Source organism: Oncorhynchus masou, chromosome 17 (assembly GCF_036934945.1).
Source record: "Oncorhynchus masou masou isolate Uvic2021 chromosome 17, UVic_Omas_1.1, whole genome shotgun sequence".
NCBI classification, from domain to species: domain Eukaryota; kingdom Metazoa; phylum Chordata; class Actinopteri; order Salmoniformes; family Salmonidae; genus Oncorhynchus; species Oncorhynchus masou.
The window spans coordinates 27,815,058-27,842,715 of NC_088228.1; the positions used below are offsets into that span (position 1 = coordinate 27,815,058).

The following is a 27,658-nucleotide window of genomic DNA, read 5'->3' on the forward strand; positions in this document are numbered from 1 at the left end:
AGTGTTTGATAACATTGAACATGTGAGTGTCATATTGTCGAAGGTTTTGTAAAGCACTTCAGATCAGCTTCACTTGTTCCAGCAATCAACTATTCGCTTGTGTGACGTTGCTGTCTTGTGATAACTCTATGATTTAGCCCAATGTTATTCAAGCCGGGGTCACGGAGGGACTGCAATGGGGTCACTAAAAAGGAACAGAAGATTAAGATTACAGATTATTGTATGGGACAATATACAAATGTTTTTGAGAAAGATCATTTGAAAAATCCAATTGTGTAAACGTATGTATTGGTTTCTTTTCATTTTAATAAGAGATGAAAATGTAATGAATTGAGGGTTATTTGTTGATGTAAAAATGACCGATTTTAAGGTTGTGTCATTATATTTGGGGTGGGGTCAAGAGAAATTATTGTGGAAAGAAATTGGTCCCCAGAAATTCTGCGAAAAAATGGGGTCCCCGCTGAAGAAGTTTGAATACCACTGATATCGCACGTAGGTGTTCCAATTCTCCCATACTGGAGCACAGCTTAACCTCTGCCGCAGACTGGGTGTGTACTGCCCTCTCTCCTCCATTACTCTATCCTAATTTCCCTTTAAAGCCTGCTGCTCAGACACACCTGTACGCTATGTGTGTCTAAATCTAATTTATTCGACCTAATAAAACCAATTCCCATATTAAAGTATTTTGTTTTTTTTTATGTTTGCAGACAGAAAATATAATTGTACCAACGAATTTATTGTATAATAATCACTTGTCCATTTGAGCATTTAGTTTGGGAAAAAGTGACAAATTCTTTGCACAGCTATCCGTCATATTCCCAGCAGAAAAAAGTTACCCCCAAATATAATGAACAAAAGGGCGTTACAGCAGCCTACTGTCTGTCTTCGTTTAAGACACTTTGGCGCTAGGAGTGGTCTGTCCAAAAACGACACTCCTCCGTGTTCTCACACTAGTAACTACAATATCTGCGCGACAGGAGACGTCGGAGAGGGTGGGCGTAGGGACGAACTCCTCCGATGTTTAGGACTATATTTCTTTCAAGACCGTTTACCTTTTTTTTTAAACACATTGTAAATCAGAAACTGTATTTGAAATTAGTATGTACGGCTCTCAAAATAGACTTCCGACAATGAGTCGGAGGACTAATTCTCGACCAGACCTGACAAGCGGCACTCAGTTCGTCGTTGGTGGAAACAGCTATCAACAGGAATATGGAGACGGATACAACTATTCACAAACTTTCTCCAAAACGTCCATGGGGGGAGGTGGTGGAGGCTACGGAGGGGGACTTGGAGGGGGGGCAAGGTATGTGCACCTTGCATTCAGAATTAGGCTAAAGGTTGATTAAGGAGAGGATACAAATTGGACCAATGGTTAATGACTAGTTTATTGTGAATCTGATGAATAAATGCATTGTATATAGACGGTGAAAAAAAAATCTAACTTTTTTGGTCAAATACATCAATTCAACATTGGATCAGCATTTTTAATCATAGTGAATTCGGGGATTATCCCCGACCAGAAGTCAAACCGGGTTCCAGCAACTGTCTAGCCAACACCTTAATCGTTAGGCCAAGAGGTCCGAATCACGCGTTTAGGTGGCTAGGTGTTGGTTTGACAGTAGCTGGACCAGGGTTCGCGTACCGGTTGTGGCGCCTCTTGAGCAGAAATGTGCAGTATTTCTGTTGTAAGTATTTGAAATATATATTTCAATTACTTCTGACTATTTCGTCATTTGAAATACATTGGCCTGAACTACACTCTAGTGTATTTTGTAACAATATACTTTCGAGAGCTGTAATTTGTACTTTCACTCTGCATTGGTGTCAGAGTTCTGAAGGCACTATGGTGTGATAAGAGCCTCTGCTAAATGAACTAAATAAAAAATACATGATTGCAAAGCATGCTTAGTATTATTCTAATATGCTTCGCCCTGAAACAATACCAATAATAACACCCAGTGTGCTTTGCAGCTCATTTAGGAATGTTCATTTTCACATATATATTTACATATTGATCATTTAGCAGACACTTATCCAGCGTGACTTACAGTCAGAGTATTCAACTAAGATAGATAAACAACAACATATCACAGTCACTGTCAACATTTATGTAATATGTTACTGAGAACGTTGTTAGGCTGGCTATTTGAAAATGTATTTTTGTATTCTAAAATACAAAATTCATGTATTCTAATTAAATACATTACAAAATACAAGTATTTTGTAGTTTATTTTGATACATTGATCTTTATGGTATTTTGGAATATTAAATACTGAATATATACACTGTTTAGACTTAATTAAGATGAATCATATTACATTGAAACTAGGCCTATCTTTGATATTAGGAATCACATTATTACATTATGATTAGCATTATACAAAGTACTGTTTTACATTATGTATTAAATGACAAAACTACACTCACAATAGTGGTCATTGCCCTGATTCTATACATTATCCAGTTAACCCACTTTTCTTCTGCTACATTATCCAGAATACAATCACAGATTATTCAACTCAACACATATTCTGGGTCAAAGTCGATAGATTGAGATCTGAGATCGATATTTGACTGTGTTCAAGAGTGAAAAGTGTTGGAAACTTGCTACACACACATACCCCTGAACTTGATCCTCCCCCAGAACGTGATGTCACCTCACGATGTCACGTACCTTGTTGTTATTGTTAATATTAATATAATGCCAATATAATGGATGTGTTGTGTTGCAATGTCGCAAACACTGATGGTGTGTTCTTTGTTTTGTCATGTTTAGTGTGCAGAGCATCCAACACAAAGCTTCCTTCCTGCAAAGCCAGTGTCATGAGTACCTGCAGAGAGTACAGCAGATTCTCCAGGCAGTAAGTACCTTACACAGGTCAATTACGGATAGAAACACACATACATGTGTGGATGCACATGCCCACACACAAACATGTTTGGTTGTGGAATAGCAGCATTAAAATGGGTTTAGCTTTAGCATAATAATTCATCTTCCACTTACAAAATATAAAGCCATATTTTTTTGAATTATCCAGGATGTTTCTATGTAAACAGGAGGATTTTGCAATGCTGTTTTCTTTTCTGTGTTGATGCAACATTGGTAGCAGCTGTCTTCAGCTGTACTGATAATATTGCACTCCTCTAGAATTACTGCCCTGAAAAGTGCTGTTTGCCTTCTCGTCCGTGAATAGTCCATTATTATTTCCCCTCCCTGAAGTGTTTTCAGCCATTATGAGTCATAATGGTGTGGTCTTTTTGACCTTGCTGGTCTTCCTGGTTGTCTTTTCCCAAACTCGGTCCTCATGACCCCAAGGGGTGTGCGTTTCGTTTTTTTGCCCTAGCACTGGGGTGACAGGCAACCTAGTGGTTAGAGCGTTGGCCCAGTAAACAAAGGTTGCTGGATCAAGTCCCTGAGCTGACAAGGTAAAAATCTGCCTTTCTGCCCTTAACCCACTTGTCCTCTGTAGGTTGTCATTGTAAATAAGAATTTGTTCTTATTAACTGACTTGTCTAGTTAAATTAAGGTTAAATTATTTAAAAAATCCACAGCGGATTCAAATAATCAAAGCTTCATGATTTGTTAATTATTTGGATCAGCTGTGTAATGCTGGGGGGGGGGGGGGTGCTCCCTTTGGGGTCCCTAGGGCAGAGTTTGGGAAATGCTGGTGTAGTGTGTACCACAGCAGGTTGGTGGCACCTTAATTAGGGAGGACGGACCCGTGGTAATAGCTGCAGCTGATTAAGTGGGATGGTTTCCATGTGTTTGATGTTGCTTCGTTCTAGCCATTATTATGAGCCGTCCTCCCCTCAGAAGCCCCCACTGGTGTGTACCGTGTACTGTGTTGCCATGTTCAGGTGTTAGGCGGTTGTCTTGTTGGCTGTTTTGGTGTGCTTACCATGTTGACATAGTAGCTTACTGGGCAGTCTTGTGGACAGTGTGGGTGTATTGACAGTACTGTGTTGACTGTGTGTGTGTGTGTGTGTATTGTTGTACTGACCATATGATTGTCCTCCCCCAGGGTGGTCCAGCGGGGGAGGTGGACAAGCTAATGAGTATGTCTTCTGAGGCCATAGACCAGCTGAAGGGATGTGCCATGGAGCTGCAGCACATGAAACAACCCAAAGACAACATCATCAAGAGGTAAAACAGAGAAAGAGATGGAGAGACAGAGAAAGAGAGAGCTAGCGAGAGTGTGCTCATGTGTTTGTGTGTGTGAAAGAGAGAGAGAGAGATTGTGTGTGTTTGATACATTCATTTGCATACGTGTTTGCATTTACATTTGTGCTCAAAAACAGATGGGACGAATCCACTCTTATCTTTCATGTCTGACATTTGCTGTCTCACCCTCCCTACAGCATACAGCATCTCCAGAACATGCAGAGTGGGATCACCTCCTCCATCACTGGCTCGACCCAGAGGAAGAGCAGGGGCAGCATTGGCTGGGAAGAGAGGGGGAGGACCTACACTGATGCCATGTCTTGGATCGGCCAACAGAAGGTATTCAATCTAGAAAAATTATGCAGGTTTAATTGCAGGTTATCTACCGATTCCCCCTCAAGGTGATTGCAAAGGTTGAAATAGATGACTGCATCACTCTGGAACTCACCCCCTAGACATGCCATCCTTCTCTCGAAGCTCCAAACCGGTTTAGAGCAGTAGGATAGATAGTTTGAGTGTGTGCGTGTGTGTGTGTGTGTGTGTGCAGGGAGGTTGGAGCATGACACCAATCTTATCACAGATTCTGGCCTGCTGAAACTCAAACCACTACGATGCAAAAACATAAGCTCCTCAGAAAGAGAGCGAGAGATAGAGAGGGGGGGACTTACAGAGAGCGAATGAAGGGGGGAGGGAAAAGAGAGAGAGGGAGAGTGATGAAAGAGAAACGACAAACAAGGGGGAGAGAACACATACCAGAGAGAGAGAGAGAGAGGGAGAGATTGAGCAGTAGAGAGTGAAAAAGGGGCAAAAGAAGGAGAGGAATGTGAAATCTAACACTCACTACTGACAGTGTTGTGGAACATGACTGTTAGACTGATGACTTACATGCCTATGCGAACACACCCTGCATGCTTCCAACTAAATCTGCTCAGTCACACACACACACCACTCCCTACCCCTCCCTATTTGGGGTGGCAGGTAGGCTAGTGGTTAGAGTTGGGCCAGTAACTGAAAGGTTGCTGGATCGAATCCCCGAGCTGACACGCTGAACAAGGCAGTTAACCCACTGCTCCTACGCCGTCATTTTAAATAAGAATTTGTTCTTAACCGACTTGACTAGGTAAATGAAAAATGACATCCCTATGTCTCACTCCTTATCTATCATTATCTCAGAAGTTTTTCTTTCCCAGATGTCTGTCCTTCTGACTTGTCACTGTGTTGTGTTGTGTACACTCTCTCCTTCTCTTTAGCAAGTCAAGTTGACAGGAGTATTTGGCAACAGTAAAACAGCAACAATGAAAACGTTTCTCTTTCGTGACCCTATTTGAGCCATCACATACCCTCTCTCCCTACCCACATACCCTCTCTCCCCACCCACATACCCTCTCCCCACCCACATACCCTCTCTCCCTACCCACATACCCTCTCCCTACCCACATGCCCTCTCTCCCTACCCACATACCCTCTCTCCCTACCCACATACCCTCTCTCCCCACCCACATACCCTCTCTCCCCACCCACATACCCTCTCTCCCCACCCACATACCCTCTCTCCCCACCCACATACCCTCTCTCCCTACCCACATACCCTCTCTCCCCACCCACATACCCTCTCTCCCTACCCACATACCCTCTCTCCCCACCCACATACCCTCTCTCCCTACCCACATACCCTCTCTCCCTACCCACATACCCTCTCTCCCCACCCACATACCCTCTCTCCCCACCCACATACCCTCTCTCCCTACCCACATACCCTCTCTCCCCACCCACATACCCTCTCTCCCTACCCACATACCCTCTCTCCCCACCCACATACCCTCTCTCCCCACCCACATACCCTCTCTCCCTACCAACATACCCTCTCTCCCCACCCACATACCCTCTCTCCCCACCCACATACCCTCTCTCCCCACCCACATACCCTCTCTCCCCACCCACATACCCTCTCTCCCCACCCACATACCCTCTCTCCCCACCCACATACCCTCTCTCCCCACCCACATACCCTCTCTCCCCACCCACATACCCTCTCTCCATACCAACATACCCTCTCTCCCCACCCACATACCCTCTCTCCCCACCCACATACCCTCTCTCCCCACCCACATACCCTCTCTCCCCACCCACATACCCTCTCTCCCTACCCACATACCCTCTCTCCCCACCCACATACCCTCTCTCCCCACCCACATACCCTCTCTCCCCACCCACATACCCTCTCTCCCCACCCACATACCCTCTCTCCCCACCCACATACCCTCTCTCCCCACCCACATACCCTCTCTCCCTACCCACATACCCTCTCTCCCTACCCACATACCCTCTCTCCCCACCCACATACCCTCTCTCCCCACCCACATACCCTCTCTCCCCACCCACATACCCTCTCTCCCCACCCACATGCCCTCTCTCCCCACCCACATACCCTCTCTCCCCACCCACATACCCTCTCTCCCCACCCACATACCCTCTCTCCCTACCCACCTACCCTCTCTACCTACCCACATGCCCTCTCTCCCCACACACATACCCTCTCCCGCTACCCACATACCCTCTCTCCCCACCCACATACCCTCTCCCGCTACCCACATACCCTCTCTCCTCACCCACATACCCTCTCCCGCTACCCACATACCCTCTCTCCCCACCCACATACCCTCTCTCCCTACCCACATACCCTCTCTCCCCACCCACATACCCTCTCTCCCCACTCACATACCCTCTCTCCCTACCCACATACCCTCTCTCCCTACCCATATACCCTCTCTCCCCACCCACATACCCTCTCTCCCTACCCACATACCCTCTCTCCCTACCCACATACCCTCTCTCCCCACCCATATACCCTCTCTCCCTACCCACATACCCACTCTCCCCACCCACATACCCTCTCTCCCCACCCACATACCCTCTCTCCCTACCCACATACCCTCTCTCCCCACCCACATACCCTCTCTCCGCAGCCACATACCCTCTCTCCCCACCCACATGCCCTCTCTCCCCACCCACATACCCTCTCTCAATACCCACATGCCCTCTCTCCCTACCCACATACCCTCTCTCCCCACCCACATACCCTCTCTCCCCACCCACATACCCTCTCTCCCCAACCACATACCCTCTCTCCCCACCCACATACCCTCTCCCGCTACCCACATACCCTCTCCCGCTACCCACATACCCTCTCTCCCCACCCACATACCCTCTCTCCCCACCCACATACCCTCTCTCCCCACCCACATACCCTCTCTCCCCACCCACATACCCTCTCTCCCTACCCCACATGCCCTCTCTCCCCACCCACATGCCCTCTCTCCCCACCCACATGCCCTCTCTCCCTACCCACATACCCTCTCTCCCTACCCACATGCCCTCTCTCCCTACCCACATACCCTCTCTCCCCACCCACATACCCTCTCTCCCCACCCACATACCCTCTCTCCCCACCCACATACCCTCTCTCCCTACCCACATGCCCTCTCTCCCCACCCACATGCCCTCTCTCCCCACCCACATGCCCTCTCTCCCTACCCACATACCCTCTCTCCCTACCCACATACCCTCTCTCCCTACCCACATACCCTCTCTCCCTACCCACATGCCCTCTCTCCCTACCCACATGCCCTCTCTCCCCACCCACATACCCTCTCTCCCTACCCACATACCGTCTCTCCCCACCCACATACCCTCTCTCCCTACCCACATACCCTCTCTCCCCACCCACATACCCTCTCTCACTACCCACATACCCTCTCTCCCCACCCACATGCCCTCTCTCCCCACCCACATACCCTCTCCTACCTCTATATTCACTGTGACAGTGTAGCTCACCGAATAGACATTTGTGCATACCAACTTACAAACATAAATGCATTTAAAAAAGGGTGGGGAAAGAAAACAAAAGGAAGGAGAGAAGAAAAAGGGAGTGCAGTTCTGTAGAAACTGTCTGGGGGTGGTGTGGTGGCCAACCATCCCAGCTAGTTTCTACTGAGCACAGCGCTCTCCCTTTTCATTATCAAAGATGAGTGGAGTGAAGTGAACTCTCTACAGGGGGAATAGGTGGAATAGTTTCCTGCTGATGCCAGACACACTGACAGTGGGAACAGTTAATTATGATTTACTACCATCTAGAGGATGGAGTTAGGAAACACATTTATTTAGGCTTCCATACAAACAGATGTGGTTTCAGTAGCACGTTGTCACTGTCCTACAGCTTATATGGAAATATTCAATAGAATTGCTAAATAAATGACACCAAATTGTACTTTTGTTATTCAGTAATAATAATGTAATGAATCTTTTGGTGGCATGCTGTTTCGCAGTGTCGCTGTGGTAAAGTAAGCCGTATCTCTCCTGTGTGTCTGTCTGTATGCAGCGTCTGATCGAGACGTCTCCGTGGGGTGAGGACGCAGCCGCCATCGAGCAACAGATCCTGAACCAGAACAAGTTCCACAGCTCTATACAGAGGAGCCAAGAGGTGGAACGTGCCAGAGATGAGCTGGTACGTACTGTAGAGTTGACTGTAACTTGGGCCCAGAGTTCCTCCTGGTCAGGTCACATGGTTCACATATAACCTACTGATTGTCTGTGTCTTTACTTAGGCCCAAAATGATGACAAGGGTGGCCTTCATTCCCTACAGCAAGAATGGGACAGTCTTCAGGTATGAGTCCATATTAACAACAATCAATTGAACAAAATACAATGATTTGATCGTTAATTTCTTCAGAGTTATGATTAGTGTATTAACATTGAACTCTTCTCCTCTGTCAGAAAATGTCATTTGCTCGTACGGGCCAGCTGAGAGAGCTGCAGAACATGATCGAGGAGATCTCCAGGGCCATCATGTGGGTCAACGAGAGAGAGGAGGAGGAGCTGGTGTTCAACTGGGGAGACAAGAACATCGACGTCTACATCCCCAAGAAACAGGAAAGCTACTCCGTAAGGCTTTACACTGACATAATATCAGTTCTGAACACTCATTGGTCTCATGTTACACTTCCTAGTTTCGTTTTCACTTTGCTAACTATTTACAAACTAACATGGGAACAACGGACATCAAAGTCCTTGCACTGGTTACCATGAGTAGACACGCCTAGATTCCTATGCTGTAGAGGCCTTTTTGAAGGTCCTCGCGCTGTCTCTTTCCAGAAACTGATGAGTGCCCTGGAGGTAAAGGAGAAGGAGCTAAACAAACTGAAGCAAAAAGTCGATGGCCTCCTGAAGAACAATCACCCAGCCTCAGACAAGATCGAGGTCAGAGTCGCTTTACCCTTAGCTCGGGTTGAACATTTCCCCAACGTTCCCAAAATCCACAGGTTTTCTAGAAATTCAGGTTGGAAGATTCCTGGAATCAGACGTGTAAACACAGGAAAACCTGGGAATTTGGGGAAAGTTACCGGCATTATGCAACCCTACCCTTCGCCTCCCATAAGTAGTGAAGTGGAAACATCAGTTTGTTCTAGACTATTTATGGAGGTGCTGCTAGCTAAAAGGCGGTGTTTGTTCCCCAGGCCTACATGGACACTCTGCAGACCCAGTGGAGCTGGCTCCTCCAGATCACCAAGTGTATTCATGTCCATCTGAAGGAGAACGCTGCCTACAGTCAGGTGAACACACAAGGGCATACTTCCATAAACACACAGACGCACACACACACACGATGCTGCTTAAAAGCTACCATAGGTCATTTTTTACTAAACTTACCGCTCCACTTCAGTTCTTCAAGGAGGCCAATGAGACCTACAGCAAGCTGCAGAAGGAGCATGAGAACATCCGTAAGAAGTTCACCTGTGATAAAGGAACATCTCTGGAGAACCTCACTGAGCTCCTCAGGAACCTTGAGGTAGCTAAAATTGACTGACACCTGGGAATGTTTCTACAGGATCTCTCCCACAACTCTCATGATATCAACAAATAGTTGACATGAGTATGATGGACGTGGAGTGAGCATCTTTGCTATATATTAGACAACCCTCCTTACTACTTATACAGATGCAGGATCTTAAGTTGATCCCCCTGTTGCAGGTGAATTTATTTGCAATCCAGGAAATGTGAAACGTTCAGTGTATTTGAGGTTTAAAAAGGCTTCTGAAGTTCCAAACGAAAAATGTGTCAAACCCTACAAAAATGTCCATTAATTATAATCCACATAATAATTCACATTTCCTGTTGCTGCCGGATTATTTTCCTGCTGTTACAAACTGGCTCAAATTAAGATCCAATATCTGTGTGTTGTTGAGTGTAACTCCTTCCCTCATATGTTAGCAAGGCAAACCGCTCCGGCTTGTTTATTTTTTTTTGCATGTGCGCAACAGAATGCAAATGACATTCAGTTATATTGCAATTGTTTAGGGTGGTTCATGTGTCCCAAGACATGATTGATATGTAACTGAATTATTGTTGGTGAGAAAGTTGCAGATATAAAACTAGTTTTTTCAATGGGAGGACAAGTAGCTTTAGGGATAACTATAGGACTATTGGACCTGTCTCCGTGACCTTTATATGACGTGTGTTTGTCCCCAGAGAGAGAAGGAGACGATCATGGAGAATAAGAGGCAGGTCAAAAACCTGGTCAACAAGTCCAAGAGCATCGTGAGGCTGAGACCACGTAACCCTGAGGAGAAGAGTAGTAGTCCTAGTCCTGTTATAGTACAGGCCCTGTGTGACTTCAAGCAAGACCAGGTCAGACAGACACACACACAACACGCACACAGATAAGAAAAAACACAGATTCTAAATTATTAACCCATGATCTTATGTAGCAGATGCACATTTTTGTGTATATGCTTGTATACTACACTGCTTGTGTACTACCACTACCACCACCAACACACACGTACAATATTTGCAGAGAAGAACTGGAACAATAGCGAGTTTACACTGTTTTGCATGTGTTCTTTGTGTCCATCAGAAAGGGATCTTCAAGGGGGACGAGGGCATCCTGACGGACAACACCCAGCGCAGTAAGTGGCACGTGACGGGTCCTGGAGGTCTGGACATGCTGATCCCATCTGTGTGCCTCCTCATCCCCCCTCCCAACCCCCTCAGCATTGGACTGGCCAACAAGTAAGACTCCCTCAACATCCACGCTGTCTGGCTCTCTGACATTACTGCCATAACTCTGCCATAAAAATGACATTACAATACATAATAAAAACTCATTAAAGCTGGTGTCAGATGAGATCAACTGACTTCCTACTATTATGACACAAACACATCATTGATTAGTAACTGATCCTATGTTGTGTGTTGCAGGAATGAGCAGTACTACGAGGCCATCATGGGCATCTGGAATCAGCTCTACATCAACATCAAGAGCCTCATCTCCTGGCAGTACTGTGTTAAAGACATCAACCACATTAACTCTCTCACCCTCACCATGGTAAGGCCTTACACAAGACTACCACTTACACAGCGGCCCTCATCTGCTAGATGTACTACACAGCATCTGTCACATAATACAATAGCACTGTACTCACAATGTGAACAGGGAACAAAGGTTTTAGGAAGCAAATATCCTACATTACCATTTGGAGATAAGATCTATTAACTTGTGTTTTAGAAATGTCAAGTGTTGGTCTTATTCATACGTTATTGTTTAACTCTAACATCTCAATATTTTTCATCCACAACAAGAAGTAAGTACAGTTGGAGTCGGAAGTTTACTTACACCGTAGCCAAATACATTTAAACTCAGTTTTTCACAATTACTGACATTTAATCCTAGTAAAAATTCCCTGTCTTAGGTCAGTTAGGATCACCACTTTATTTTAAGAATGTGAAATGTCAGATTAACAGTAGAGAGGATGATTTATTTCAGCTTTTATTTCTTTCATCACATTCCCAGTGGGTCAGAAGTTCACATACATTCGTATTTGGTGGCATCACCTTTAAATTGTTTAACTTGGGTTAAACGTTTCGAGGTAGCCTTCCACAAGCTTCCCACAATGAATTGGGTGAATTTTGTCCATTCCTCCTGACCGAGCTGATGTAACTGAATCAGGTTTGTAAGCCTCCTTGCTCGCACACGTTTTTTCAGTTCTGCCCACAAATTGTCTATGGGATTGAGGTCAGGGCTTTGTGATGGCCACTCAAATACCTTGACTTTGTTATCCTTAAGCGATTTTGCCATAACTTTGGAAGTATGCTTGGGGTCATTGTCCATTTGGAAGACCCATTTGCAACCAAGCTTGAGATATTGCTTCAATATATCCACATAATTTACCTTCCTCATGAAGCCATCTATTTTGTAAAGTGCACCAGTCCCTCCTGCAGCAAAGCACCCCCACAACATGATGCTGCCACCCCCGTGCTTCACGGTTGGGATGGTTTTCTCCGGCTTGTAAGCCACCACCTTTTTCCTCCAAACATAACGATGGTCACTATGGCCAAACTGTTCTATTTTTGTTTCATCAGGCCAGAGGACTTTTCTCCAAAATGTGCGATTTTGTGCCCATGTGCAGTTGCAAACCGTAGTCTGGCTTTTTTTATGGCGGTTTTGGAGCAGTTTCCTTCCTTGCGGAGCTGCCTTTCAGGTTATGTCGATATAGGACTCATTTTTACTGTGGATATAGATACTTTTGTACCTGTTTCCTCCAGCATCTTTACAAGGTCTTTTGCTGTTGTTCTGGGATTGATTTGCACTTTTCGCACCAAAGTACGTTCATCTCAAGGAGACAGAACGCGTATCCTTCCTGAGCGGTATGGCGGCTGTGTGGTCCCATGGTGTTTATACTTGCGTACTATTGTTTATACAGATGAATGTGGTACCTTCAGGCGTTTGGAAATTGCTGCCAAGCATGAACCAGACTTGTGGAGGTCTACCAATTTTTGTCTGAGGTCTTGGCTGATTTCCTTTGATTTTCCCATGATGTCAAGCAAAGAGGCACTGAGTTTGAAGGTAGGCCTTGAAACACATTGGGGAGAAGAAGTATTTGATACACTGCCGATTTTGCAGGTTTTCCTACTAAACTATAGTTTGTTAACAAGAAATGTGTGGAGTGGTTGAAAAACGAGTTTTAATGACTCCAACCTAAGTGTATGTAAACTTCCGACTTCAAATGTATGTTTAGTAAGCATTCTCTCTCCCCTTGGTGGTCTTTCAGAGTAGTCTTCTTAGCCCACAGTAGTTGTAAATCTCACTCTCTCTCCTAGCTGTCCCAGATGCGTCCTGAGGAGTACCGTAACATCATAAAGAGTCTGGAGACTCACTACCAGGAGTTTCTCCGCAGCAGCCAAGGCTCCGAGATGTTTGGAGAGGATGAGAAGAAGAAGATGGAGGGCCAGTATTCTGGAGCCCAGACCCACTACGACACACTGGTCATAGGGCTGCCTACATACAGTGAGTCTTAGGGCACCTAGTCTACCCAGTGGAGCTCCTTAGATGGCTGAACTCCTTCCCTGTCTACACTGCAAACCACATCAGTTCAACAGAAATCGTAGAGTCAGGGAGTTTAAGAGAATGAATTTAGTCATTGAAATAGGACACTGTGACCCCAATTGCTACAGATGTTTGCCAAGAAATCACTCATTATGTTGGATATAGGTTACTACATTAATATGTTATGCTACTGGATTTGATGCCAGTGCACTAAATTCAAATTGGTTCCATTTCATTTCACAGATCAATCCAAAGTGGACGTGGTCAAGCAGGAGGTGGTCAAGCTGGTGGTCCAGCATGAGCCGCCCATCAAGGCGGAGACAACCAATACCTTGCAGAGCTCTACCCTCAGCCTGACCCTGCTTAGTGACCTCCACGCCCTCAGACGCAGGCTGGAGCTGGCCGAGTCCGGCCTTAGCCACCACCTCCATGTGCCCCTGGGGGAGAACAGTGTGCAGGAGTGCTCACAGCGTCTCCTAAAGCTGGAGGTATGCAACCACATCAACGACAAAGACATTCGATAGAGAAAAGGGGCCTGTGAAAACTTTGACTAACTTCCTCCTGTCTTCAATGTATCTGAGATAACATGACTGGATAGGCGATAGCAATGAAGGGCAACCTGTGTGGTTAATCCTATCCAATTGTGTATTTCTCTTTGAATAATCTTGATAGTCCTCAACGCAATCTATTGTACATGATGGACTAGCCCTTGATCCTGGTTCTCAGGGCATACGCCATAATCTGGACGGGGTGCGTGATGAGTACCTGAGGCTAAGGGAGAGGGTCCTCAGGCAGCTGGAAGGGACAGCAGCAGACTCAGAGCAGGCCAAGTTCCTCAGGAAAGAGCTGGACCTCCTCAACCAGAAACTGGGAGATCTGCAGGGACTATCCTCTGCCTACCTCCAGAGGTATGGCTCTCACGGGAGCTCCCGCCTTCTAGTCTTCTTCTGATGTTAAGAAATGGTTGCGGAAACATACTGGTTAGCAAATGTTTGTTGGGGGTATGTGTCACCTCTGAAATGGTTATAGTTTGTTGTGGTGTTGTTTCACTGTTGAAATGTCGTTTGTTGAGATGGTGTTGTAACGTGGTGCGGGCGTCTGCTTTCTCTGTGTAGACTGTCATATCTGCGGAACTTGCTCCAGAGCCTCCTCCAGGCTGAGGATGTCATCAAGGTCCACGAGGCCCGTCTGACTGAGAAGGAGACCACCTCCCTGGATCTCAACGAGGTGGAGCACTACAGATCCTCCCTCAAGGTCAGATAAACCGTCAGTTACAACTGCTGTCAATTCATATCTTTCAATCCATGTTTAGTGTGTACATTATGGAGTGCTGTGAGTGTTTGACTCTGAACGGCCTAATATAAACAAATATGCGAGGCTTCTGGGTTGTTGTGTGGTCTGCTGCACAATGGCTATGCCGGTGATGGCATTGCAAAGGGGAGTGTAATTTCAACTAGAAGAGTGTCAGTGTTTTCCCTGAGGCTTGTCTGTCTGTTGTCTGTCCTTGCAGCAAATGAAGTCTGAACTGGAACATAAGAGAGACTTGCTGAAGGCCATGGAGAGTGACCTGGTCAATGCAGTGCACGTGAACAGTCAGATCTCCGCCTCCTTCCACAAGTGTGATGTGGACCTGTCCAAGTACGCTGACCTGGTGGGTCAGATGTCTGACCGCTGGCGACGCATCCAGACCCAGATTGACAGCAGGTGAGGGTCACTTAGATCTCTAAACATACACTTCTCACATACACTCTTACAGACTCTTCTAAACACACACAGCAAATTCTCCAGTGTTAAATCAACACGGACAGTGTTCAATTTAACACTGGCCCAGTGTCTATACGGGTCCACACTTTAGAGTGTTAAATGAACACAGTGCTTAGTGCTGATGTGCTGATCAGCATAGTGCTGATGTTAGGTAATTAACACTTTCAGTGTTATGCAATAACACCTTATATAGTATTTTTAACACTAGGAAGTGTATATAGTTTGTACCAATGGTGTTATGCAATACTATTTTTAACCATCACAGAAAGATATGTGTTGGGTTAAGGAAATAATATAATATAATACTTACTAGTCTTTACCTCAACATGCTCATTAGCATTTATAGACTTCAAAACTGGCAGCAGACATTCTCCAACTTAAATGAACATAACCATAGACCACAAACGATACAAAACTTCAATCAATCAATTCAATGTGTTTATAAAGGCCTTTTTACATGAGCAGAAAACTAAACTAAAAGCCTAAACAGCAAACAATGCAGCTGTAGAAGCATGGTGGCTAGGAAAAACTCCCTAGAAAGGCACTTCCACTCACCAGTGGCCAAAAATAACGAATTGGAAGCCATGTTGCCACTAAGCCATTCCTCGAATATAAATTCCCAGTGTACCTTAACTTCTTGAGTGATTAGTAGAGTTACCACCCATGACTATATTTGTTAGTGACAGAGACATGGTTGTTAAATTAGAACATTCTTTGTTCTGTGGACTTTACCAATTGAGTTTGTACTGTATGTTATCATACAAAACGTAACTGTTTATGAAAATACATTACATACAGTATTTAATTTATTTTTATTTTTTTACCTTTATTTAACCAGGCAAGTCAGTTAAGAACACATTCTTATTTTCAATGACGGCCTGGGAACAGTGGGTTAACTGCCTGTTCAGGGGCAGAACGACATATTTGTACCTTGTCAGTTCGGGGGTTTGAACTCACAACCTTCCGGTTACTAGTCCAATGCTCTAACCACTAGGCTACCCTGAAGGCCATGTTTTACCCTAACACAGTGGTGTTAGGAATCTACTAGTTTACAGGCCACATTTAGTGATGTAATGTTTGATACCGGAGCTCCGAGGCATGCGCCGAAATCGCTAAGCAGTTTGCTTTGAAGCAGTGCGATGCTTGTATCACTTTATCAGAAGCACGTGATCAATGACGCCCAAGGCCTTGTTTTGTCAAACAACCACCTGATTGGTTTGGTATTGGTTTCGGTAGAAGGCAAAATTGGTACTGTGCGCACGGCACAACGCGCTACGGCATCATCTATATGCATTCGTCTGTTCTAAATTCTTTTGACCAGCAAGTGCCACTAGTGTACAACGTGTTGATCATAGCTTCACGTAATTAACCTATTTTTGACACAATTGGCCAGAAATGCTAAATGCTTCAGGAAGCTTTGTTTCCCCATCGCGAACCACATCAGACCCCCAGTCACATTATGCTGGCTTGCAAAATGCAACATTTTGATTCACTTTGGGAGCTTTGATAAAGGAGACAACCTAAACCATTTCAACTGGTGCAATAAATCTAACCAAGTAAAATGTATGTTATTTATCTTTGTGTACCATAAGATGAATCAATCGATGTATATGCAAGAACACATATTAAAAACAATCCCAAAACAATGGAGCTGCAGTAGAGCATGCTGGAAAATAAAAGATAAAGATGGCCGTGGTTTTGACGGGAGTGTTTCACTCTCCACAGAGTAAAAAGGTCTCAATCGCACTCGACACTAGTTATTAACACCAACACTGGGGTACTTTGACACCACTAAGTGTTCATTTCACTTCTGAATCAACACTCGACATGTTACACTGAGAAATCAAGCAAGGTAAGACTGGCCAGTTTGCTGTGCATGAAATCACTCTCTAATCCAGTTCTGATGTTTCATAATAATTGCTTCTATGCACTAGTAGGGGATCCATCACACTCAGCCTCCTTGCATTACATAGTCTTCTTTTTGCTGGTAGTCAGCAACTCAATTGACCATGGGACTGACTCTACCTTTTTCGTTCTCCTCCCTCTCCCCCTCCCTCCTTTTCTCCATCCCTCTAATAAGAGTGTGGGACCTGGAGAAGCAGGAGAAACAGCTAAGACATTTCCAGCAGAGCAGTGGAGTGTTAGACCAGTGGATAGACAATGCTAAACAGCGCCAGGACACCCTGCAGGCAGCCAAGTTCAGCGACATCCAGAACCTCATGGAGCACCTCAACAGACAGAAGGTAGGCCACTGCACAGCCATCCCCCCCAAAAAAAATTTCTCCTCCCAAAATGCTGTCGTACAATTCTGTACAGTACAGCGACTAACTGGTTGTTTTGGGTATGATTGATAGATTGGAACACACTCATGACACGATATGTTTGATGGACAGGTGCTGCACAGTGAGATCAAAGGGAAGAAGGAGAAGGTGGAGGTTGTACAGAAGGATGCAAACACCTGCGCTGCCTCCATCAAGGTGAATGTCAACCTTTCACAACCTCTCTCAACACCTTGAATTTGGTTGTCACTAGAAGTATCGTACCAGTTTGCATATCACACCGCCAACTAAAAAAAACGTATCATACTGTAGCATGTAGAATGAAATAAAGACGAAATGCTTGTGTTCATACGTGGTTCTACATCATTCCAGGACTATGAGCTGCAGTTGGCCTCCTACAGTGCTGGACTGGAGACCCTGCTGAACATCCCCATTAAGAGAACCGTGCTCCAGTCCCCTGCCACTGTGGTCAGAGAAGAGGTAATGAACCAGCCTGTCCAACAGGGGGCAGTATACAGTGTTATAAAGATTTAAGGGCCCGTATATATAAAGCGTCTCAGAGTAGGATCAGTTTGGCTGTTTAGAGCAGTGTGTGTGTGTGTGTGTGTGTGTGTGTGTGTGTGTGTGTGTGTGTGTGTGTGTGTGTGTGTGTGGTGGAGGGGGGGGGTTGTTATGTTTTATGCAGGGCCTGGTCTTTTTTCTTGTCTTTTTCAAATGAGCCCTGTAATTACAAAGATGCACATCAAGTACACATGTGAAATGCAAAGCAGGAATACAGTCCACTATCATCATAGAAAACAAACACATTCTTCATCACCCTGGTAATCACCCTGGTAATGTGGATAAAGGAGTTCATGAAACCTAAGGTGGCATAATGCCAGTCATAATACTCTACAGGCATTACAGTGATGTTAATCCCAGTGTGGTAATCCTTGTTTTTTGGATTGATTTGCTATTTGGCTCTATTAAAAAAGGTGCTATCTAGAACCTTAAAGGGTTCTTCCGCTGTCCCCATAGTTCCAGGTATGCCTTCAATGTAAAACCCTTTCCACAGAGGGTTCTACATGGAACCCAAAAGGGTTCTACATGGAACCCAAAAGGGTTCTACCTGGAACCCAAAAGGGTGCTCCTATGGGGACAGCCATAGAACCCTTTTGGAACCCGTTTTTCTAAGTGTACATAGCAGTTCCTCTATTATAATGTTTTAGAGAGAGTGAGTCTACGACTGCTTGTTTACCTATTTAATCTAACTGTACCCCACTAGGCAACTGACCTCCAGTCTCGCTACATTGAGCTCCTGACCCGCTCCAGTGATTATTACAAGTTCCTGGGGGAGATGTTGAAAAACATGGAGGAACTGAAGGTATGGGCGTAATGGCAGAATCATAAAAATTATGTGTTTGCCATATGTAGCAAATGAGTTTCCTCCAAATGATTAATTTCTGGAAGTGATATGACTTTCCTTGTTTATGATAGAGTTGGGTTAATCTGATCCTAGTTTTTAAGGGCAACTACTTTTCATTGCGACTATTATCTCATTGTGACTCTTCTATTTTCCCCCTCAGATAAGGAACACCAAGATCGAGCTTCTGGAGGAGGAGCTGAGGCGTCTGAAGGATAACATCCAGGACCACTGCGAGAAGAACCGTTCCTTACAGGATGCCCTGTCCAGCTATAAGCTAGAGCTCTCACAGTCTCAAGAACAGCTCATCTCCATGGAGGAGGTGAAGAGGACCACAGCCATGCAGGCCAGCGTGGCAAGGGAGAGCCTGGACACCACCAGCAGCCAGCTGACTGAGCTCAGTGACAAGCTGGCCCGCCTCACCTACCAGCTGGATGAGGAGAAGAGGAAGAGGAGGCTGGCCGAGGAGCGCTATACGAGCCAGCAGGAAGAGTACGAGGCAGCCGTGCGCCGGCGCCAGAAGGAGCTGGACGAGGTCAACTGGTCCAAGATTGACCTGGAGAAAGCGGTGAAGGACAAGGAGCGTGAGCTGGAGAGGCTCAGGATGCAGCTGGAAGAGGAGGCCACAAGGAGGCGCGGGGCGGAACAGGATATCTCTAAGGTAAGAACGCAGTGCAACCAGGAGATTAGTAACCTTAAGCTAAACTATGAGTCGGAGATACGTGTCACCAAGACCACCATCCTCAAGGCTTCTCAGCAGAAACAAGAGGACATGGCCGAGCTCAAACTGCAGTGTGAAAGACTAGAAGCTGATAAGAGTGATCTTGAAGAGGAGCTGAGGAGTTTGAGACTATCTGTGACTCAGACTGAGGATATGAGGAGGAAGGCAGAGGAGGAGGCCCACCAGCAGAGGTCTAAGGGGACGGAGGAGTCGAGGAGGAGGAGAGAGCTGGAGATACAGCTCCAGACCCTGGTCACCCAGAGAGGAGAAGAGGAGCTAAGGCAGAAAGAAGCATTGGCCGAGGCCATCAAGAGCAGCCATGAAAAGAGCAGGCAGATCAGCCTGCTCACATACAACCTAGATGAGGAGGGCAAGTGTAGGAGTGCCCTGGAGATAGAGGTCATCAAGCTGAGGCAGTCCTACACTGAGCTGCAGACCAGTAAGACCACCTCTCGGGAGGTCATCAACAAGCTCAAAAGCTCAGAACAGGAGATACACCTGGTCCGAGTGGAGCTCAAAAAGCAGACCAATGAGAGGACCAAGGCTGAGATGACGTCCGCCAGTCTTCAGAGCCGCATCCGGGACGTGCAGGTCATGGTGAACAGTCTAGAAGCGGAGGTGGAAAAGCAGAAGAGAACCACCCAGGATGAGTTCACCCGCAGGAAGAGGATAGAGTCTGAGCTGAAGAAGATGACGCAGAGCTGCAGAGAACACACCGCCACCATCAACACCCTCCAGGCCAGGCAGGAAGAGGTGTCCACCTCAGAAAGGAAGTATGATCAGGAGCTCCGGCCTCTCCAGGAGGCTCTGGACAAGAGCTTGCGTGTGCACACAGCTACCACAGATCGCCTGGGTCAGGTATCCGCAGAGCTAAAGGCACTCCAACAGCAGCTCCTACAGGCGCATGCGAAGGTCCGTGAGGTCAATCTCCGCAACGAGAGCCTCTACAAAACCATTGAGGAGAAGAGCCGGCTGCTCAATGATGCCACCACAGAAATCGAGAAACTCCAGTGCCTGACCCAGAAGCTGACCAAGGAGAGGCTGAGGCTGGAGGAGGAAATGAGAGGAGTAAAGCAGGAGAAAGAACAACTGAAACTTGACAGAGATACATCCCAGATCTCTTCCCTGCATGTCCAGCTCCAGAGCAGCAGCAAGATGACACTGGAACTTCAAGCGCTCATCAAGGACATGACCAAGGAGAGGGAAAAACTCAAATCGGATTTAGACAAAGTCCAAAAGCAATCATTTGAGGTATTTTGATTGATCTGAGGGGCCAATTCCAAATCATTTCAACTATTTCTAACAACTCTGCATGAATGACTGGCACTAGGAGGATCAAGTTCAAATTATTTACATGATAAATTAATGTTTTCTATTATTCTGTTTGTTTGTTTTTTTCTCAAACTTTTGCATGAGAAAATGGTTTTCCTTTTGTTCACTCAAATAACAATTTTATTGTTGTTAACAATTAATAACTATTACTCAACTATGAAATATTCATTAATTATTAATAATTCCTAAACTAACTGGCTAAATTCTATAAGTATTTTATCAATAACTGAATTGTTTTCTCAGAGGACTAATGTTCACCACCTAACTGCTTCCATGGTTTTCACTGCACTCACAATATCTACAGTAAATTAAGGCTATACATTCGCTGGTTGTTGGAAATTTGCTAACAATCTGCTAACAATAGTGTTCATCTTTCTTCCCTCAATATTTTTACCAGAAGGGAAGAGGGTAACTTTTTTTAATGTGTAATGATTTATACAGTCTTTATCCATACAGTTTTTTTTTAAATGGGAGTGTTGACCAATATGTCTTATTTTCTCTTCCCCTTCCAGACCTCCATGATGGTGCAGCAGTCTCAGAACCACTACACTGAGATCCTGTCTGAGAGGGACACCCTTCTGATCAAGTTGAAGCAGCTGGAACAGGATAAGACTCGCCAGGGTCGCTATGAAGAGGAACTGAACCGCGTCAAGGTCTCCCTTGAGACTGAGCTCCGCAACAAACAGCGTCTCCAGGAAGAAAGAGACAAGATCCACAAGGACTTTACTTACTGGAAGAGCCAGTATGAACTGAAGGAGGGGCAGATGAGGCAATGTGACTCAGACAAGGACAAGATGGAGAGGGAGAGGCTCTCCCTGAAGAGCGATTTGGAGCGTATGATGGTGGAGCTGAGGACTGTGGAGGAGAGGTATAAGGGCAGGCTGCAAAGCTCACAGGGGGAAGTGTCGGATCTGGCCCTGAAGAGAGATTCCCTGGAGAGGGAGCTAAGGAGGCTGCAGCAGAGGCCTGACTCCATGAGCATCCAGACCCAGACGGACGAGAAAGTGGTCACTGTGGATCCGTCCAAGCTGGTGTTCGATGGGGTTCGCCGAAAGGTCACCGCCCACCAGCTGTGTGATTGTGGCATCATAAGCAAGGCCACACTGGAGCAGTTGCTGAAGGGAAAGAGGACCGTGGAGGATGTGGCCGTCGACATCCAGCTCAGCCTAAAGGGAACAGGCGTCATTGCAGGGATGGTCAGAGGCCCCCACGGCAGGATGTCCATCACTGAGGCCAAGACCAAGAACCTGCTCAGCCAAGAGAGTGCCATCATGCTACTGGAGGCCCAAGCTGCCACCGGCCACATCATGGACCCCAAATTCAACGAGAAGATGTCAGTTGATGCTGCCTGCTCCAGAGGGGTGGTGGACACAGACGATAGAGACACCCTGATGACAGCTGAAGCAGCCGGCACAGGCTTCAAGGACCCATACACCGGAAAGCTGCTGTCCATCGGACAGGCTCTAAAGCAAAACCGTCTGGACAAGAAGACAGCCCTCCGTTTGCTGCAGGCTCAGGAGTCCGTTGGCGGCATCCTGGACCCCGTTCTGAGCGTGTTCCTGCCTAAAGACCTTGCGCTTGATCGCAACCTGATCGACGAAGACCTCTACAGGGCTCTGAACAAGAAACCTGCCTGCTATCTGGACCCAATCACCGAGGAGAAGATCAGCTACAGTGATCTGAGGCTGAAGTGTAGGATGGAGCCCGCCTCTGGCCTGCTGCTCCTTCCAGTCCCAGAGAAGACCATGACCGTGCAGGGTCTCAGGGGAGAGGTGTCTGTCACAGAGCTGATCAACTCCAACCTGCTGTCTGAGACCGATGTGCAAAAGCTGAACCAGGGAAAGCTCAGCAGCAAGGAAATTGAGGACAAGCTCAAGAACTACCTGCATGGTTCTACCTGTATTGCGGGGATCTATGATGAGGCAAACAACAGGATCATGACCATCTACCAGGCCATGAAGGAAGGTCTGCTCAGACGAGGAACCACCCTGGAACTTCTGGAAGCCCAGGCTGCCTCCGGCTTTGTGATCGACCCTATCAACAATGTCTGCATGAATGTAGAGGAGGCCTGGAAGAGAGGCCTTGTGGGCAAAGAGTTCAAAGACAAGCTGATGTCTGCAGAGAAAGCAGTCACTGGATACAAAGACCCCCACACTGGCAACACCATCTCCCTCTTCCAAGCCATCGAGAAGGATCTGATTGAGAAGGGCCATGGGATCAGGCTTCTAGAGGCTCAGATCGCCAGTGGTGGCATCATCGACCCCAAGGAGAGCCACCGTATCGATGTAGACATTGCCTACAAGAGGGGCTACTTTGATGAAGAAATGAATGAGATCCTGACCTACGAAGGAGACGACACCAAGGGCTTCTTTGACCCCAACACCCAGGAGAACCTGACCTATCTGCAGCTGAAGGAGAGGTGTATCACCGACCCCAAGACTGGTCTGGTTCTTCTGCCTTTGAGGGACAAGACCAATCCTCAGCAGATGGTTCAGCAGAGCAGCCAGAAGAACATCCTGCGTAAGAGGAGGGTAGTGATCGTAGACCCTGACACTGGAAAAGAGATGACCGTGAGGGAAGCCTACCATAAAGAGCTCATCGACTATGACACCTTTCTGGATCTCTCAGAGCAGGAGTGTGAGTGGGAGGAGATCACCATCAGAGCTTCTGATGGTTCAGCCCGTATGGTTGTGGTGGACAGGAAGACAGGTGCACAGTATGACATCCAGGACTCCCTGGACCGCGGCATCATCGACCAGACCTCCCTAGATCAGTATCGTTTAGGAACCCTGACTCTGACCAAGTTTGCCGACCTCATCACCAGCAAGAGCAGCCTGAGTGAGCTGTCAATCACCGCCAGCAACATGGAAGATGTGGCCACCTGCACCAGTCCCACCCAGGCCTGCCCTTCTTCCCCCACCGTCCGCAAGCGCTTCAACAGCATATCCATCACCTTCTCCCCAACAGCTGAGTTTGATGAAGGGAGCCCCATAGCGGCCATCTTTGACATGGAGACAATGGAGAAGATCACCATCCCAGAGGCTCTACGGAGAGGCATAGTTGATGCCATTACAGCTCAGAAGCTTTTGGAGGCCCAGGCCTGTACTGGAGGCATCATCAACCCCACCAATGGCCAGCGGCTTAACCTGCAGGATGCCGTCCACCAAGGCCTCATCGATGATGACATGGCCACCAAGCTGAAGCCAGCCCAGAAAGCCTTCATGGGCTTCGAGGATGTGAAGACTAAGAGGAAGATGTCTGTGGTCGAGGCCATGAAGGAGGAATGGCTGCCTTACGAGGCTGGCACAAGGTTCATGGAGTTCCAGTATCTGACAGGAGGGCTTTTAGAACCCGGCAAGGGACAGAAGACCAGCATTGAGACGGCCATCCGGAGGGGCTGGCTGGATGGGAAAGGAGCACAGAAGCTTCAGGACACAAGGAGCCATACCAAGAACCTGACCTGCCCCAAGACCAAGCTGAAGATCTCCTACAAAGAGGCCATGGACAGCTGCATGGTGGAGGAAGGCAATGGCATGAAGATGCTCCAGGCTTCCTCCATGTCCAGCAAGGGCATTAGCAGCCCTTACAACGTGTCCAACCCAGGCTCCCGTTCGGGCTCCAGGGCTGGCTCACTGGCCACCTCTCGTACTGGGTCCAGGAGTGGCTCCCGCAGGGGCAGTGTGGATTACTCCTCCAGCTACAGCACCTTCACCAGTTCTGCCTCCAACACCTTAAGCGTCAACTCAAAGTTCTAATATTAAAACACACATATGGGGAAGGAGGGTGTGGAGTAGTTGTTTTTGGGTCTGAAAATTAAAGCCTGGTCTTACCCAAGCCCGATGAGCTGAAGCCCGAGCTCAGGCCCGGTCCGACATCATAGAAATGTTATGAACCCAAACCCCCCAAAAAAGCTAGATTTCTAGAAGACATCATATTGATTTAAACTGAGAACGATGCGGCGGAAGCGGTAGGCAGCGGAGTGAGGAGACGTGGAAACAGCCCTTGTCTTAGAAAAGCGAGAAGAGAGAGGAAAACTCACCTTAGGCCTAGTTATGATCAACTGAATTACGAAAATATTGGAATTAAGTATGCTATAGGCTAATGCAATTGAAGGCATGTATCACATTTTTGCTTATGGAAACTCCCAAAGTCATATCCAACCGTTAGCCTATAATACATTTAAAGCAGTAGCCATGGGTGGTCAACCTTGATGATATTTTCAGCACCGTTTTGATTGGGACAGTGCCTTCGCGCTGCTTTTAGACAAGCGTGGGGGTTTGTTTTCACTGAATCACCGTTTGGATATGTGTTTACAATTAGGCTGGGAAAATGTTAGCTAAGTTGAGGTGAGTGCTCATGAGCCTGTTATATAGCTTAACATGTGGATTTTACTCTTCACTCCCATAGTTACCTAAACCTTGTGACTTGTCTGATAATCAATCAATGTTATTTTGTTTCACTGAGTCTGTATAATTGGTTGATCTCTGGCTGGGCAAATAAGTGGAGGTGGTAGCTCATTTATTAGTTTGCTCATCTTGTCACCGATCAGCAACATTTTGCATGCAATAATGTAGCCTAAATCAAGTTCATATTTTGCACTTGACTCTGTATAGGCAACTCCAAAAGCCTGCAGAGGTTATAGAAATATGAACACGAGACTCACATGCTTTTGAAAATATTGGTTGCTATTATTTTCTATTGGTATCATGATGAATGAACTAAGTGTTATCATTATTATTATTATCATCATCATTATCAGGCCTGGTAGGCTGTAGTAAACGTATATAATCTATTCACCATCGAGATGAGAGCACATCCTGCTTTAGCTGTTTTAGCGAAATTTACATCAATATTTAATCTCAGTCATTCATTCATGTCATTACACAGCATACAAGTCACTCATGGCCTTAAATACAATCAGGCATTTTATTTTGAAAATGAAATAACAAAGGGAGCCTTGAATAATTAAACAATAAGTCTAGAAATTAAACCATTTTTAATCTAACACCTGTTTGGCACACAAATGCGCACGCAGGGCTCGGTCCTACCCTCCCTGTTCTCCTTCATCATTAAGCCTAGTAGAGGGAGGGGGAGAGAGATTTTTAGAGAGAGAGCAGTAGTAGAAGCAAAGGTACGCTAGTATTCACGAAGACAATCACGGTCCAAAAATGTATTTTACACAGTGCGGCAAATCTGAACCCCATCCGGCCCGAATAAATTCTCCGAACTCCATGTCCAGCGGTCGGGTTTGGGCTGAAAATGACAACTCTAGTGTGGAGTAGATGGGGGTAGATGTGATGTGGCACATTTGTTATGGTTGAGGAGAGGGAAAGTGGGTTAGATGGGGTGCAATTTGTGATGTGGTATATCTTTCATTGATTGGGTCGGGTTTGGGCTGAAAATGGCAACTCTAGTGTAGAGTAGATGGGGGTAGATGTGATGTAGCACATTTGCTATGGTTGAGGAGAGGGAAAGTGGGTTAGATAGGGTAGAATTTGTGATGTGGTATATCTTTCATTGATTGATTGTGTTTAGTTTGGTTTGTTCTGTTAGCTAAATCTGGTTTGGGGGTATAAAGGTTGAACATATTCAACCATTTGATGGATAACAGTTTGTTAGAATGAAATCTAAAATCCATGTAGATGTTTAGATTTTTTTTTAACTTGAAAATAAATGTAGTATTGAAATATATAACATTTTACCAAATGTTTTGTTGTTATGTAAAGGGAATATCTTACTGCTTCAATGTCCTTGACTCACAGCATCTAACCTACAATGTCTACAATATTAATTTATCTGACTTTTAATTTTGCTTTTATATCACTCAATCACTGGCAAACATTTGCTGATCTGATTTTGGTTTTCAAGCAATCCTTTGAAGTAACAATGAATGTACTTGACAATGACTTACGCCTTACAACACAATGTCCCAATGGTACTGAATTACAAAACAAGTAATAAACCATTATGAATAGATTTTATGTAATGATATATTTTGTATTCCAAACAATTGAAAAATAAAAGTTAATTTCCCAACACTGTCTTTTGTAAGTGTCATGTAGAGATTGTTTAAAGTCCATCATTAGTCTATGGAGCTTTCAGAAGCACGAAAATAGAGAGAACATGCCCTCAACTATGATGATAATGCAATAGTGGGTTCACTCACTGACGGTTTGTCGAAGCTTGCGCTCTCACACACTCAATGGGGTCGTTGAAGACCATGTCCCTACCGTTCACACTGTTCAAAAGCATTTTTACTGTGTACATTTACCACACACAATCATAACTGACATAACGGTACAACTGCAAATTAGCAATATAATGAAAATTAACACAATCATTTCATGAGATGATATAGTAACAAAGTTGACTTAGAGGACAGCAACACAGGGATATCAGTGTGTGTGTGCGCTAATGCCTGGCTTTAGTTTGGACAGAGTCAATCATTAAGCAGGTCACTCCTTCAGTAACCAAGGTCCATCACTCACAAAGTGCTGTTATGTAAGCCAGATTCCACTGTCCTTAGGTCAGGTGCCAAACAATTGAATCATCATGTACCTTTGTACTACTACACAATACGAGGTACAGTCACTGTCCTCCAATGGTGCTGA

The 27,658-nt window shown here is 45.9% G+C and overlaps 1 protein-coding gene across 2 annotated transcripts; it reads left to right on the forward strand.

The window, feature by feature from the left end:
* The first annotated feature begins 903 nt into the window (after nucleotides 1–903).
* LOC135558790 (desmoplakin-A-like) lies at nucleotides 904–27,083 on the forward strand. Of its 2 annotated transcripts, none has more exons than XM_064992925.1 (24): nucleotides 904–1,306; nucleotides 2,781–2,865; nucleotides 4,027–4,148; nucleotides 4,364–4,505; nucleotides 8,545–8,670; nucleotides 8,771–8,830; nucleotides 8,941–9,108; nucleotides 9,319–9,423; nucleotides 9,681–9,776; nucleotides 9,887–10,012; nucleotides 10,693–10,851; nucleotides 11,081–11,235; nucleotides 11,425–11,551; nucleotides 13,324–13,510; nucleotides 13,793–14,037; nucleotides 14,276–14,457; nucleotides 14,665–14,803; nucleotides 15,060–15,253; nucleotides 17,394–17,556; nucleotides 17,707–17,790; nucleotides 17,965–18,072; nucleotides 18,857–18,955; nucleotides 19,158–20,966; nucleotides 21,560–27,083. In XM_064992925.1, exons 1-24 carry the CDS (start codon nucleotides 1,101–1,103, stop codon nucleotides 24,800–24,802), a joined length of 8,130 nt encoding a protein of 2,709 aa, XP_064848997.1. In that variant the 5' UTR covers nucleotides 904–1,100; the 3' UTR covers nucleotides 24,803–27,083. The 2 variants fall into 2 exon arrangements, with proteins under 2 accessions (XP_064848997.1, XP_064848998.1); XM_064992926.1 differs by having other exon boundaries at nucleotides 908–1,306; nucleotides 19,158–19,655.
* The last annotated feature ends 575 nt before the right edge of the window (nucleotides 27,084–27,658 follow it).